General features: G+C 46.6%; 1 protein-coding gene across 13 annotated transcripts in view; it reads left to right on the forward strand.

Annotated features, from left to right (window-relative positions):
- The first annotated feature begins 1,152 nt into the window (after positions 1 to 1,152).
- The window catches only part of SMIM11 (small integral membrane protein 11), a 35,874-nt gene continuing 23,480 nt past the window's right edge, over positions 1,153 to 13,546 (forward strand). For 5 of the 13 annotated variants that reach the window (XM_055702190.1, XM_055702194.1, XM_055702193.1 and 2 more), the window contains exons 1-5: positions 1,328 to 1,480; positions 2,462 to 2,521; positions 4,350 to 4,563; positions 6,549 to 6,633; positions 8,304 to 8,483. In XM_055702190.1, coding sequence (XP_055558165.1) covers positions 4,478 to 4,563; positions 6,549 to 6,633; positions 8,304 to 8,471 — 339 coding nt within the window. In that variant the 5' untranslated portion in view covers positions 1,328 to 1,480; positions 2,462 to 2,521; positions 4,350 to 4,477 and the 3' untranslated portion in view covers positions 8,472 to 8,483. The other 8 variants (XM_005438602.4, XM_055702192.1, XM_055702189.1 and 5 more) reach the window with 8 other exon arrangements.

Consider the following 13,546-nt stretch of genomic DNA (forward strand, 5'->3'; position numbering starts at 1 on the left):
GAGATCCTGCCTTCTGGCTTTCAGAGCAGGGATTTATACCCCAGCTATCAAGGCTGTCCCATTGCCATGCTTCCTAAGGCATTCCCACATTTGGTACCAGTTTATATTGGCTAGGAAATGGGTTTTCAAGCTGGTCTCTCTTATCCTGTGCTGCTGAAGTATCACAGCGCTGGCTCTCACGGAATAATTAGAAGCAGAACTGGTGACACTTTCGTATTAAAACGTGCTTCATTTTTTGAGACTTGGGATTTGGCTCCGATTCATGTTGCCAGCCCTAAATCGCTTAAGCTAAAAGTTCCCATGCTGGCTGTCTATCGTGTGGGCTTATTGTTTGTTTTTAGAAAGTTTTGGCTGAAACACTTCAGCCATGTCTGGTGCTGCATTTCTGACAATTTTGCTTTGCTCATGTTAAAAAGAAATGAAAAAGAAAAGGGCTTCTTTTGTTGGGGAGCTTTGGCTTGCCTTGGAGGCTGGTTTTGAGATTTGGCACAGCAGCTGCCCTCATGCTCCAGATGTGCCTTTTGCGGGCACAGTAACAAGCCTTTAAATAATCTCGGCCCGTCAGTGCTGGGGAAGGCTCGTCAGGCCCCAGCACAGCCCGGTGAGCCCCTCCCCACGCAGTTTACCCCCTTTCCCCCAGCTCCCAGGGTGGCCCGTGGGTGTCCGCCATCTCCCCTGCTCCTGCTGCTCCACACCCGGCCCACGGCTGGAAAAGCGCAATATTGTGCTGCACCGAGCAGGAGCAGCAAAGGAACTGAAGGCAGATCACTGAGGTACCTTTGTGAGTACCAGTGAGGAAATCCTTTCCAGCACACGGGGCAGCACGGGAGAATGCAATGAACCCTATCGCAGCAACAGGAGGAAGAGGGAACAGGGGACATAACTCATCTGTACTTATGGACTGGAAGTTACGGGAGGAAAGACGTGAAAAAGTATGATGTGAGAGGACGGGTGACGTGGAGCAGCATTAAGTGGTGCTTGGAGAGAGGGATCATTTCAGTATCATTTCCACTTAGGAGTTTAGTAATAGAGCGGGTGGCGGGCCTCTGGGACCACCTGGGCCTGGTGCTGTGGCCATGCTATGGTGACGGAGAGCCCCTTTTGGCAAAGCACAGTCGGAGAAGCACCCCTGGAGAACTTGTTCGGGTGCATTCAGTACCCCCAGCAGCCGCCAGGCCCGCCCCAGGCCCTGCTCCCGGTGGCGGGCGGGCGGCTGTGAGGCTGCACAGTGGAGCTGCCCTCGGACCGTGCTGCCCCCGGACCTGCACCCTTGGGACATGTGAGAATTGCTTCACCTCAGAATCTTATTTTTTTGAACAAACCCGGGGCACGGCAGGTGTGCGGGAGCGGCGCCCGAGGCGCGCAGGGCGGGGAGACGCGGCCGCTCACCGGGCCCAGCCCCGCCGGGCGCTGCCGCTGCCGCTGCTGGGAGATGTAGTTTGTCGCGCCCTCCCGCCCAGCGCCATGGCCGTCCCGGGAGGTAAGGGACGCGCTTCCTGGGCCTTCCCCCACACCGTTCCTTAGCGCGGCCGCCCGCGGCGCCCTGCGGGGGGGACGCGGGGGCGGCGGGCCGAGATCGGGCTGGAGCGGGGCGCCCCGCGGCCCGGCCCGCTGTGCCTGCATGGCTGCCTGCCCTCCGGCCTGCTCCCCTGCCTGCCAGCCCCGCAGCCCGCAGCGCCCCTCTGCCTCCTCCTGCCTGCCCTGCCACCTGCCTCTCCACCAGCCTTCCCTGCTCGTTCTCCTGCCCCCTTTCCCTGCCCTCCTGCCCGCCCTGCCCCGCCGTCCCCCGGCTGCCTGCCCGCCCCCCCGCCCAGCGCCCTGCCGGCCTGGGCCCCGCACAGCCTCGGCTCCCGCCCTGGGGCCAGCTCCGTGCCCGGGAGCAGCAGAAGCTCCCTCGCCATAACCTGCGGCCTCCCAGCCGCCTCTCAGCCGAGGAACTGAGGAGTTTAAAAGCTGCTAGAGACTCCCTCGCTGGCTGTAAGCCGTGAGCAGGCCTGATTCAGCCGTCTCCCTGCATATTGCTGCAGGGTAAGATGCATGGCTGCCTGGAAGTGTGCATTTCAGCCTATGAGTCTGCCGAATTTTGTTGTTTTCTGAAGGAAAAATGAAGTAAATAAGTAAGAAAGAGGGATCTGATGTTATCATTTATTGAAGAAGTTTGGTTTCCTCAAGTGTGTGTGTGGGTTGCTGGCTGTGCCAGGCACTGGTGCTGCAGGGACCAGGAGAGGTGACCAGGGCAGAGCTGGGGTCGGCAGGGACATAGCTAATCCAGCAGACCCTCCTGGGGCAAGGTGGTGGTAGAAAGCAAGGGCCTGCAACTAGCAAGGACCCTGGGACGTGGCTGAAATTATGCCCTGAGAGCCAAGGTGGGACAGTCAGATGTGCCGCTAACATTTTTGGGTTTGATTTGGTTTGATTTTAATCCAGGTGCCATGATCTGGTCTGTTCTTATTTTCCACAGTTTGGAACATGTGAGGAGCTGCCAGAGGAATCACTAATATTTTCATTTCTGCTTCTTCAGGTATGAAGATTGTACATGGCTTTATGGTTTTGATGTTCCTTGAGTTGTTAGTTTAGGAATTTCTTCATCAGTGACATTAGTATGAACTGAATGATTGCACAGGTCTTTTTATGGAGTAATGTCTTGACCCACATACACACAGAGGCTATAAATGTGCACAGGTCTGAGTATGTCTGTCTGACTTAATATAACCGCTGTGTCTTGTGGCAGTGGTTTGTGACAGATTCTTAGTGCAGCAGCTCTGGCTTACAGTCTCTTCCACTGTGTTTCTCTGCAGCCTTTGGGCTTTGCCATATTACTATATTTTCCCATGAGCCAGTAGTCTTTTTTTTTTTTTTTGAGGAGGCTTGATCCTTGCATCCTTGCAGATGCTCAGTCTGATGCATGATGCAGCACAGGTCACATGTAGTGGTGGGTCCTCCAGTAGCTGTCCATGTGGGAAGCATGCATTTTGCTTCCTGAAATATGTGCGTTAAAGAAAGCAGCAACAAGAGACAGGTAAAGTGAAACCCCTTTTCTAGCTCAGGTCATATTCAGCCATTGCTCCATTTTAAATGCAGTCAAATAACCCTAGCAGCTCGCTGCTTTTTGAGGCCTTGTGGCTGGTGACTTTTATAGCTTTTCACAAAGTGGATCAAATGAAGTTGCTCAGAAATCCCCAGTAGACAAAAGAGTATCTCAAGTCCCATTTTGTCGGGTAGATGGAGTTGTTGGCAGGCTGAGTGAGACATTCAGCCAAGACAACTCAAGTGGGTTTGTGAGTACCCAGATGCCTGTGTAGACATTTTCTGATGCGTGCAGGCCAGTCAATACTCTGCTGCTGCACAAGCAAACAATGGCGTGAGTGGCTGGGCTGTGATGTGGTTGCTGTGGTGAACTGGAACTGTAATTCAGCGGCTGAGAGACCAGGAATTCAATTCTGTTCTCCACCACAGACTTCCCATCTGACTGGGGCCCAACTCCTTAGTCTGTCTGGGGTGGTCTGTGTTGCACAACACAGCATGGGGTAGAGATTCTAGGGATGGTATCAGCTGAAGTCTAGCTCTGGGACTTGGTGCAGCTGTCCCTGGGAGCAATTTAGCCTTGCTGAGGACGCGAGCCTCTAGGGCTGCGTTGGTGACTCTCTCTGCCTGCTCTGGATCCAAAAGACCACAGCATTTGGAGATAACACAGGATTGCTTGTACAGTGCTGAGGTGTGTGATATGGGCAGACCCTCTCTTCCTCTCCCATCTGCAGTAGTTTGATCTACTTCACAGAGAAGGTCTGAGTGTAAATAGGCTAGCAATTGTGAGGTGCAACCACAGTGAAGGCAGCTACTGATATATGTGAGAGTGATAGCATTTTATCCCTACCCTGCATAGCAGTCTGCAAGTGTGTGATGGATAGCTTATGGTGTGTCTGTCACGGAGTCTCCAGCAGGGCTTCAGGCAGAGCCTAGTGCTCCTGTTTGTTTCTCACGTGCCTCAACACGAGACCTCCTTGCTCCTCAGTGAAGGTAATACTGACCTTCCATGGGGCCCAGCCTCTGTTGCCAGTAGCACTGTTTGTTAAGGGAACTTGCATTTTCCTGGGGAATGAACAATGCCTGACTGTAGATGTGTTCTGAACTCCTATCTGTGCCTTATCTGCTTCTAAAAAGGCAAACATGAAATTTCAGCTGTCTGTTTGCGTGCATGCTTTTAAGATATCACAACCTTGAAAAGTACAGTGTCTGAGCTTTTTGCTTTTGTATTGACGACCTCAGCACTAAAAAATGTTTTTCCAAATGTGAAGCGAATCCTGCCTTTTTCTCTCCTCTTCCCACTTTCTCCCTGTCCTGTGCCCCAGCTCCACCTATTTTTTTCTGTCCTGGAGTTTCAGCTGTATTTAATAAGGTCTGGATGAAGATGGAGACTGGAAGAGTCAAGAGATGAAATGGGGACAAGTGCTTGACCACTGGAGGCTGGTGGCACAGGATGTGGGAATGCACCATGGAGAGAGCAGTGGCTTCCCTGCTCAGTTCCAACCGCAGAAGACATTGTGAGGACAGACCATCAAAAGTGTCAGTTCTCACAGGAAACATTTTGCATCAAAACACCACTCTTCAGAACAAAGGGAGAATTTCTTTACTTCCCTTCCTTTGTGACTTCATTGCAGCTACTCCTGGTGGTTACACAGTTCAGGCAGATTCAGACTTGTGTCTCAGAAGAGCAGAAGTATTACAGAAGTGTTGCACTGAGTGCTTAAATAATTGACTTGCAACCAAGAGCATTCACAGGAGTGCACACCGTGGTAACACATTATACACTGCTTCTTGCTGGTGGGACAGTACCCTGCAATCAGACCCCATAGATGGGTTTGCATAACGTTTGCTGAGTAAAATACTTCTGCATTTAAAAAAATAATAAAAAACCCCTTTTCAGCATCATATGCCAGATGCTAGCATGTGTTTGAATAGCTGAATTCTTGCCTTTTTACAATGTGCTGCAAAATTGATTCTAACTGAAGCACAGAATTTATAGCAGTTTAGAAGAGTGAAGACTGCGTCTGATGAAGCCTCCACCCAAGTCAGTGTTCTGAGATGAGGACACTGCAGTCCCTTCAGTTCAGGCCACACTTGTGTAACTTGGGTTTCACTGAGAGGAATGTAGCTATCTGAACCATGCACTGAGAACCAGATTCTGCTCTGAATTGTGCATGGTGAATTGTGAATGGTGAGGTTTTTGCTGTGATCATCTGCAGGGGTCTTCAGATCTTAATGGTTGTTGAAATTCTGGAGGAAACATCAGTAGTTAAAATGCCGGTTTTTTGGAGGTGTAACGCTACTGACTCATTAGTTCGCAGCTGCCCTGACAAAATTTGTCAGCAGAAGGGAGCTGCACAACTCAGGATTCAACACAGTAAATAGTGAATGACAAACAAGTTGGCCATGCCACTCCTTTGGTGTAGTTTGATCTCAGTAAGAGATCTCTAGTGATGTCTCTCCATGGGGATGTTTCCAGGGTGGTCTCTGCAGAGTAAGGATTTGGCAGCTGGGGGAAAAGGAGAGAAGAGGATGTCCTAGCTGGAGAAATAAGGACATCTATGAAGCTGGCTGAGCAGCACAGGAGCTGCAAGAACATTTACTTGACTCCTTGTTTCTGAGGAAAGGTCAGCAGCAACTATTGTGGTATGGCGGTGATTTATTCAGCCCAGCTGCCGGTGAAGTCCAGCTGTCTGGACTAAGCTGTAGTGTTTTCTCCTGCCTTTTGACAGTGACTCTGTTGTTACACATACAGGAAACACCTCGAGGGAGTCAGGCAGGGAAACATGCTTAATTTGAAATCCAGCAGCTGAAACAGTGTCAGTGCTGGTGAAGCAGCAAGCTGAGCCCACAGGGCAGTGTTGTGGCCGTGTGCTGCAGCCTTCAGGATCCCCTTGGACATTTCTCAGCCCCAGAGTTCAGCTCTGAAATGTTTGTTGACTACTCAAGGAATCCAGCAAGTGGTTGGCTTACTTCTGTGTTATTATGGGCTTCATGAAGAATTTAATTTATTAGTAAATCAGAGAGAACTGGTAAATTATACTAGATGCTAGGATTCATTAAGCATTCAGGCTCTGAACAGGGCAGGTGGGCTTGAAAACCACAAGACAGCTCTTCTGGGTGCACTTCTGTCTGCTAGGTCTCAAACATCAGTGAGGCAGTGTGATGTGCACACATGTCAAGCTTTCAAAAGCAGCCGGTGCTGTGTTTTCGGTTGAGCAGCTGCTGGGATGTGCTGTGCATGGTGGAAGCCCAGCCTTTGCTCTGCGCAAGCATGACACCTGCCCGGGGCCTGTCAAAACCCTGTCCTTCAGCAGCACGGACATTGCTTCTGTCACTCAGCTCCAAAAAGGCCCATGCAGGTCATTCCTGAACCATGTGGCACTGATATGCTGCCAGGTGCTGCGCAGCAGATGAGCTTGTCAGTAAGGTGCAGGGTAGATGTGCTGAGTAGAAACAGATTGGCTATTTCTTTTTTAATTTCCATTTCTTCAAGATGCTTCTGTTCTGATCTGTGCCTTTAGAAGTGTGACGCTCGTTGGTGCTGGACGCAGCCTGCTGTGGGACAGGCAATATCACGCAGCCAAGATGGTGGCATTTAATTGGAAGGTGAGGATGTTTCACATTCATAAAGCAGTGAATTTCTGCTCTTTCAAGCAAATGCATGTAAGGTCTGGATGGGGTGGGTCCTGTGTTTATAAAGATGGTTTTGTTGCCTAGGTGAAGGTTGTTTAACCACCACAGTGTCTGCAGCTCAGGGACAGAGGACTCGTTGTTGTCCTTTCTTGCTATACATGCTTGCATCTTGCGGGCTGGCCCCAGTACTTGCTGTTGGGGCCTCACAGTGCCTACCTGAGCACAAGGCTGGTAGACAAGCTCTGCTCTGCTCTGCTTGCCTCTGCTCCTCCTGGCTTTCCTCTTTCCAGGCCTTTCCAGCTCCTCTTTCCTCAATTCCTTTCATTACTGGAGAGTGTTTTCTCCACTGTGTCTTTTAGTGTATTGGGGCCATAAACACTCTGTAGGGTACATGTGTAAGGCACAGAAGTGTCTGAGCAAGTACCTCATGCATTAGCAGTTTTAACATGTGAAACCGTTTCTCAAGAAAGCAATGCTAACCCCAAGCCTTGGCTTTACCTTTCTGGTGTTGCAGAACTGTGCTTTAAAGAGATTGCCACTTCTAATATGCTGAGAGATGGACAGAGCATGATTATTTTTTTTTTCCAAAATTAGAGGGGAGTGGTCTGATGTCAAATGTAACATTGCAGCTTGTAGAGATCAGCATTATAAAAGACCTCACTTTAGCCTCTGGTTTGTGGACTTTAAGGGGACAGACTAGTTGGTGTATAGATACAAGGCTTTTTCTAAATTCAGTAGTTTGACAATGACCAAACAACTTTAGAGGTGCTGGAAGGCCTGCTAAGGGTACAAGGAGGGTACTGGAAGGCTTGCTAAGGAGGAGCTGGCACTGTGAACCTACTGTGCTCCCCTGAAAGCCCAGACTGATCCTGCTGGCCAGGTGGCTCTTTGAAATATTGGGCTGGGAAGTTCATGTGCCTTCAGTATCAGTCTGGAACTAACATCTTTCACTGAGTGCTTGTGCCACTCATATTTGTATTCCGTGTTCACAGTGTTACCCATTTGCATTTTATTTTTTATTCCACATACACTTATGGCAGGATGCTTTTATAACATTTAAATATGTTGTGCAATTTCAGTGGTTCCAGGCATTAAAAACTCCTGAAACTTCATCATTGGAGTCTTGGGTTTTTTTACTTTTCTTCTACTTGAAAGGCATTTATCTATACCTTCCAGATCTGGGCAAGTTAATTGCAAAACTACCATGGATTAAAATTTCTAGGAGCACAAAAGTGGTTTTGGGGATCACATTTGATAGCTGATATGCACAGATCCATCGCTGATGTGAGAATTGTACAGCAGCATTCCTACTTTTACAGTTAGCCTACGATACTCGGTTCTTCCCCTTTTTCAGTTCCAGATCGTGCCAATATTCTGTTTGCTGTAACGCAAGCAAAAGCAACAAAGACCTGTTCAAAGGGGCTTCATATACAAACTTGAATTAACTTGGTTTTGTCCTTTCCCCAGATGTTGATCTGCCTAGTTTGAAGTTTTCTACAGAAAAATCCCGCATGAACAGAGGAACATTACCATTGCTTTGAATAATGCTGTTGCTGTAGGAAGCTGTATAGCATCTCTGTAGATTAATTTTTAATTGTCCAAGTGTTCCAGTAACTACCTAAATATATTATTTTGCATTTCAGGCTTTGGAGAATTTCCCATTGCTGATGTACATTTTGGCAGCTAAAACATTGATTCTTTGCTTAGCCTTTGCTGGAGTAAAAATGTACCAGAGCAAAAAAATTGAAGAAAAACTGAAGAGGGAACGTGAAGAGAAGCAGAAAACAGAAGCAGAGAAGAAGTATGATTGAAGAGTCTCTCAGGTATAGAATTTATTTGACATCTTGGTGTTCAATAGTGGCACTGACATATTAATGCCACTACGTTTTGACTTGGATGCCTTTGGATTGTGCAGTTAGAACTATCACCATTATTTGTGTTCTTGTAATATTTGTCCTCTGTGGTGTTTCAGTGTATTTGTACACCCATATCATGCCCGTTCTTTGTAGGAATTGCAGTTACCACCAGAAAACTTGGCAGCTATGGTTTGTGATGTAGGAGATCTTAGCACAGTATTCCTCTTCAGCAGTTCATCTCCCTGCATTTTTACATCCAACCAATTGCACAGGAAGTCCTGATGCATAGAAGATGGTTAAATTGGGCAAAAAATGCAGGAGAGGTGTGCTAGACAGGATGATGCAATAAGTCCTCTTGGCCTTAAGTCACATAATTAAGATAGAAAGAATCAGCCATTTCATACTAGTTAAATACATGACAAGTTGTAGATAGTTTAGCTGAAAGGGCCAAATTTCATGCCATGGAACTTCCCAAAGTAACACAAATGCTACAGGTTATGCTATGTAATATCCACCATATATCATTAACTGAGGAAAATGGACATCTTTCTGCATAAAAGAGCAAAATGAACATTACAGAATTTCTTAAAAGTTTTGAGTTTTGATTCCCTATGTGCTGAATTCCTTCCTGCTTTCACAGTTCAAGCAATCATTGCCTTATTGGTTCAAGTCCATTAGCAAAATGGGTGCTGCCTAGTGCTAAGATTATACTCCCTGACTTGTTAGATATCTTACTTGTTTCACATCTCTGTGTTCTGCAGCAAAATGGGAATTCTATTCCTGCCTGCCCTTTGCAAGCTCAGTGGGAGTTTGATGTAATTTTACTCTTTATTAAACTAAAAAACTTACTTTCCCCTTTTAAGGTCATCGCCTCACATATGAAGAGAGTTTCATTTCTTAGAAATGTTTACTAGTTTTGCTTTCAAACCTGTCACTGTTTTATTTCATGCAACAAGGGTTGGAAATTGTGACTAGAAATGGAGCCCTGGAACTAACAGTGGGAACAAAGCGGTTCATTTGCATAGGAAAAAAACAACAAAACCAAAGGTGTTTCTCAGTCTCCTATTTACATCAGATTACAGTCTTGTCTCTGGGCAGACTTGTGCCATTTTAAACTTTTATTTTAAATCAGTTTCATTAGCCACTGGGAAATGCTGTCAGGACTCTTCTTTCTGTTTTTACAGAGTAAGTCAGAGAAAATTATATGGAGTTTTATTGCTAAACAAATCAGAGGTCGCTGCCCTGCAAGTGAGGAAGCTTGCTGCTTGTAATGAAGAGACTGTGCTGTGTGTGCAGCATTGGGTCCCAGTGAGTTCTCTTTGGCAGAGTTCATAGCCAAAGGGATTGCTGCCCCAGGGTAGTGAGCTCATCCCACAAGACCTCTGTGTTCAGCATATGACATTGACCTTGTTGAATGACTGGCATTAAAGCATCTCTGATTTCACAGAAAATACCCTACTTGCCCAGTCACCCAGTGTTACCCACCAGAGGCCCAGGCCTTCCTAACTTCTGCCTTCTCTCGGGCTGTCAGCCAAGTCTTTCTGTAATGGGATTGCAAGAAGGGATGAATTCTCCTACCCTAAAAATGTTCTCCAGTGTCAGCACTGCAGAGCTGGGATTAGCTCCAGTTGCAGCGTGCCACGTGCACAGGCAGATTTAGCCCATGTGCTGCCAGTATAGCACGCCTGCTGTTCTCACTGCTGTTTCCCCACCATGCAGATTTTCTGACACTTGGCAGCTTGCATTGGATTCCTTTTCTGGGAGAGTGAAGCCTTCCTGTAGATGAAGGATGTGTCAAAGGAATAAAACCCTTAAGAGTAACATTCACTTAAACTGTATCTCAACTTTTTATACATACAGCAAAATATCAAAGCCTCTATTTATGCAATAAAAAATCCTTTGTAAAAAAAAAAAAAGTAATGGCCTTGGTTTCTGCTTACTCAATTGCTACAGTTAAAGCTGCAGGGGAGGTAGTTTTTAAAATATTAGCTGCAAGGACATGGCTGGTTCAAAAGAGAAAACACCCTGAATGTATCATGGATGTGTATAAGGTTCATGGACAGACAGCGGGAAACGGGAAGGGCTCTGCAGCTTCTTCAGAGAAACTGCTTCCTGCAAGGGTGTAAATCTGAGACTTGTGGGCCCTTTGTTGAATCCAGGTGAACAAACACAGGAGAGGAGCTTTTCCAGGCAGGTCTTTCTCAAACCACTTTCTGCACCCAAGGCGTCTCAAGATTAATGCAAATTACAGTGTCACCTTTGAGGCGGTTTCATGCTAGGGGGTCTATAATAAGATTTTGCTATGCACAGTATCTGAGAACTGTGTATGGCTGTCTATTTACTATACGGCCTATGAAGCAGAGTGGGTTTTCATTACCATTGCTACCTACTTCTGCATGTGCAATAATATCAAATCCTGGAGGATAAGCTAACTTGGTCATGGTAGGTTAATCAGCAGAGTAGATTTTTTTCACAGAAATAAAGGCTTAGACATGTGGAGTAGTGCCAGCAGGTACGTTTGCCTTCACATTTTCCTTCATGTTTCCATTATAAAGCACTTCCTAGATCCTTGTATCTTCTGGAAGTTATGGTGAAGCTGAAACCTGACAGTGGAGTGGGGTGAGTAGGGAAGAGGAGAGGTGGAGAGCCCTTGGAAAAGCCTTGGGAGTCCAGCAGGATGTGGGACGCCTCTGGGATGGCTTGCTCCTTCCCTTTCCCTGTGGTTGCGGGGCCGAGGTGCCTGCTGTGGTCACACCAGCGCACGCTGCTGCAGTGTCGGTCTCGCAAGCGCTACCTGACTAAATTTGTGTGCATCTGATAACAGCTGATGCGCAGAGATCTTTTGCTGTGGTGGAGTTACTCATCGGGTACTGCAGTGATTTTTAAAATCTCACTGTTCATGCGGTCACCTTGGTGACTGGGGAATGTAAGTATTGCAGAAAACCATTCCTGGGATAGAGCAATATCCTTGCTATGGCAGCCTCAGGGAATTTGTAGTGCCGTTGTAAAACAGCAGTTTCCCTCTACGATCTCAGCAGTCATCTGTCTATGCAAAGGTGGAATTGAATGGTAATTTAATTAAATGGCTCTGCAGTGTTCAGTGAGAACAGTCTCTGCTAACCACTTCCATTAAACAGCTATTGAGGGAAATGCACCAAGGTACTTGGCTAAGCCACATGCCCAGACGTTAACAGGCAGATGTCAGGCCTGTATAGTGTCCACCAGCTTCAAAAATGAGCAATGTCTTGGCTCCATGCAGTCACCAGTTGCTTTTGAGTATTGGCCCCAATCTAGATTTTTTAAGCCTCTCAATCAAGAGTAGATTTTTCTAGACCAATAGTAATATTGGTTTTTGGGGTTTTTTTAAGCTGAAAGCAGATGTATTCTCTACTTCAATACAGTTGCTCTGTAAGCAGTCAAAGGTACATGATCTCCCTTTAAAGCAAGTAATTTAGCATCAAAGCAACTGGGCACCATGTAGCACCCAAAGCAATCAAGACTGGCATTAAAATCTGGGGGCCCTACCTTGCCAAACACGTGCAAGAAAGGAATTCATACAAGAAGCCTGTTCTTTGTCCCTTTTTCTTCAATGGGGGAGAAAGCAGCTGTGAGGAGTCTGTGACTCCTCAGAAGTCCTCCACATGACCAGGCAAAGAGCTTCTACAACCAAAACAGAAAACCTCTTTGTACATGTAAGACTTCAAATCTGGTCCAACTGAGCTGCTTTTTTCCTTAACTTTGGGGTAGTGCTACAGCACAGGTAACCCCTAGAGCTTTTGATGGGTGTCATAGCACGCTAATATTCTAGACCTTCCAAAATAAGAAGAGACCTTCCATTATTATCCATTCCCAAATCTGAACCGATATCTGTTCTCTCTCATACCAGGGTAGAGTTTTGATCTGTGCTATCACTGGGTAGGTTATAGCAGGTTTTTTTACCCTCGGGCACCCTATGTGCTGTGGTTGCAGCCTTGAACAAGAAAATATACTGACACTGGGGGGAGACAGCAGCTCAGATTTGTTTCAGTTTCTTTTTCAGAAACCAGCTGGGGACCTTGAAGTCTTGTTTCTTGCTGAAAGAAGGGTTGTACAATTAGTCCCGGCAAGTGTAAAAGAGGAATAGAGTTCAATTCGATTGAGTTTCTGCAAGTGAGAGGAAGCAGCAAGGATAGAGAGCCTTGAAGTGCTCAGCGTGTATGAGTGTGCAGCTTGTTAGACAGCAGGGGATCTACACAGGATCCTCTTGTAGATGTTCCCATCCCAGAAAGTGAGCCAGGTCACACTCCTCTGGTGCCCACAAAACTAGAGAGTCTCTCCATTTCCCCTGTTCCATAAAATTACTCTTTTTCAAAAAGAGCCGTTGTGTTGTATGGATGGGCAACTTAACCTTACGCAGTACTTCACTTGCACAGGTCTTTCACTATTGGTTGTTGTTATTGTCATCGTGCCAAGTGTCAAAGACAGAAAATAAAAGTATTACTGTCTTTTAAACTTCTAGTGTTTACACCTTTAGGCTTTCATTTAGTGACACAAAGGCCATGTGTTTTTAAACAAAAGCTGAAATCCTTGTGTAGTAATAAAGAAAGGAGCTGTTGGGATTTTAAGGGGAAAAAAGTAAACTCTCACAGGTTCTGAGATGACTTAAGTGGCTGCTGGAATAGGGCTGTTCCAGCCTGCAGGAGCTCGGTGGCTGTGGGGTATCTGTGGTCCTTACAGTGAAAAATAAGTGAAGAAACATTCAACAGGACTGTTTTCTCATTATCCATTTTAGACTTTGGCTGAAATGAACTCAGCTTGATTTTAGCACCTCTGAATGTTTTTAAAATTCTGGAGGCCACAAGACTTTTACCAGAAATGCAACAGCACTGGTGCTGGTGAAAGGCGGAGCTCCCTGAGCAATGCCCCAGGGCAGGAGAGATTGCCCTTACGCCAGTGTGCTGCAGGTCAGGGAGCTAAATATTTTTCAGCTCTTCCAAGAGCCTCACATGCAAACAACTATTTCTAACGTTTTCTTCCTTGCTTTTCCTCTA

The sequence above is a fragment of the Falco cherrug genome, chromosome 2 (assembly GCF_023634085.1).
Source record: "Falco cherrug isolate bFalChe1 chromosome 2, bFalChe1.pri, whole genome shotgun sequence".
NCBI classification, from domain to species: domain Eukaryota; kingdom Metazoa; phylum Chordata; class Aves; order Falconiformes; family Falconidae; genus Falco; species Falco cherrug.